The sequence below is a fragment of the Austrofundulus limnaeus genome, unplaced genomic scaffold, assembly GCF_001266775.1.
Source record: "Austrofundulus limnaeus strain Quisiro unplaced genomic scaffold, Austrofundulus_limnaeus-1.0 Scaffold129, whole genome shotgun sequence".
NCBI classification, from domain to species: domain Eukaryota; kingdom Metazoa; phylum Chordata; class Actinopteri; order Cyprinodontiformes; family Rivulidae; genus Austrofundulus; species Austrofundulus limnaeus.
In genome coordinates, this window is record NW_013952531.1 from 319589 (window position 1) to 320877 (window position 1289).

General features: G+C 35.2%; 1 protein-coding gene across 3 annotated transcripts in view; it reads left to right on the forward strand.

The window, feature by feature from the left end:
- Positions 1–1289, forward strand: part of scara3 (scavenger receptor class A, member 3) — a 25892-nt gene that overhangs the window by 16358 nt on the left and 8245 nt on the right. Inside the window, exons 1-3 of one of the 3 annotated variants that reach the window (XM_014015418.1) lie at positions 201–865; positions 933–968; positions 1143–1184. In XM_014015418.1, coding sequence (XP_013870872.1) covers positions 817–865; positions 933–968; positions 1143–1184 — 127 coding nt within the window. In that variant the 5' untranslated portion in view covers positions 201–816. Of the gene's footprint in view, positions 1–200; positions 969–1142; positions 1185–1289 lie in introns of those variants that run through there. The other 2 variants (XM_014015419.1, XM_014015417.1) reach the window with 2 other exon arrangements.

Genomic DNA, 1289 nt, shown 5'->3' on the forward strand with positions numbered 1-1289 from the left:
TATACTCTACTATAATATACTATGCTATACTATACTATACAATACTATACAATACTATACTATACTATACAATACTATACTATAATATACTATACCATAATATACTATACTATAAAATACTATAAAATACTATAATATACAATACTATAATATACTATACTATACAATACTATACTATACAATACTATACTATACTATACAATACTATACTATACTATACTATACTATTCAAAAACAACTTATTGATCCCAGTGAAAGTAGACATTGTAGTGACTCCTTTAATTAAAGAGTTATTGTAGATGCTGAAGGCTGTGGGCAGGGAAGATCAACCAAAATGATGAAGATGTTTAAAGCTGAAAAACAAATGTGAGAAAATAATATTTTCAGTTCGTCACTTGCCTAATTTCCTAATTTGCCTAAAATCTTTGATTCTGTTCTTGTCCATACTTTTCACTGTTCACCAGGGAGTTTCTTTCTCTTCCTTAAAGAAATGTCGCCTGTGGTTTAACAGGCCGTTTCCTGAACATCAAACTGCATGACACCGTCACAGCTTGAGGCCTGGACCTCCATGTGTCCAGTTAATGACGTGCTCTATAAAGAATGGCAGCTATGAACACATGAAGTCAGACCTGTTGTAGGAGCTTTATTAGACCTTCTGGTTGAGTCGTTCCTTTTTACAGCGTGTGGTGACAACCTCCTCAAACTCAACAAACCCCAAACCCCAACAAGAATCACTCCCAGCAGCTGCTCATGTTTTTCTCCAACAACAACAGCTCAGAGGAAACTTTGAGCTGAGAAAAAGCTGCTTTTTGCTGCATGTTTGTGTGGAGAAGAGGGGCGAGGCAGCTGGCTCTTTGTGTCAGAGGTAATGAAACTTGTTGGAAACAAAGAAGAATTGTGTTTTCATCTGCTGTTTTCTGTTTGTTCTGCAGACAACTATGGTGGATATGAGAACCAGCTTTTCAAAGGTAACAATCAGAGCTTCAGCTCAGGCCTTCTGTTGTTTTAACTGATAAATAATGTTTGACAGCAAACACACCGACAAGACCAGGAAATACTAAGTAACATGAGTATAAATCACTGAGTAAAAACAATAATTCAGCCTCTTTAACTCAACATTCATTCAGTTTCTGTTTCATCAGATGAAGACTTCACTGCAGAGGAGGAGGAGCCTTCTTTTAGAGGTAAACATTATCATCTATCTATCTATCTATCTATCTATCTATCTATCTATCTATCTATCTATCTATCTATCTATCTATCTATCTATCTATCTATCTATCTATCTA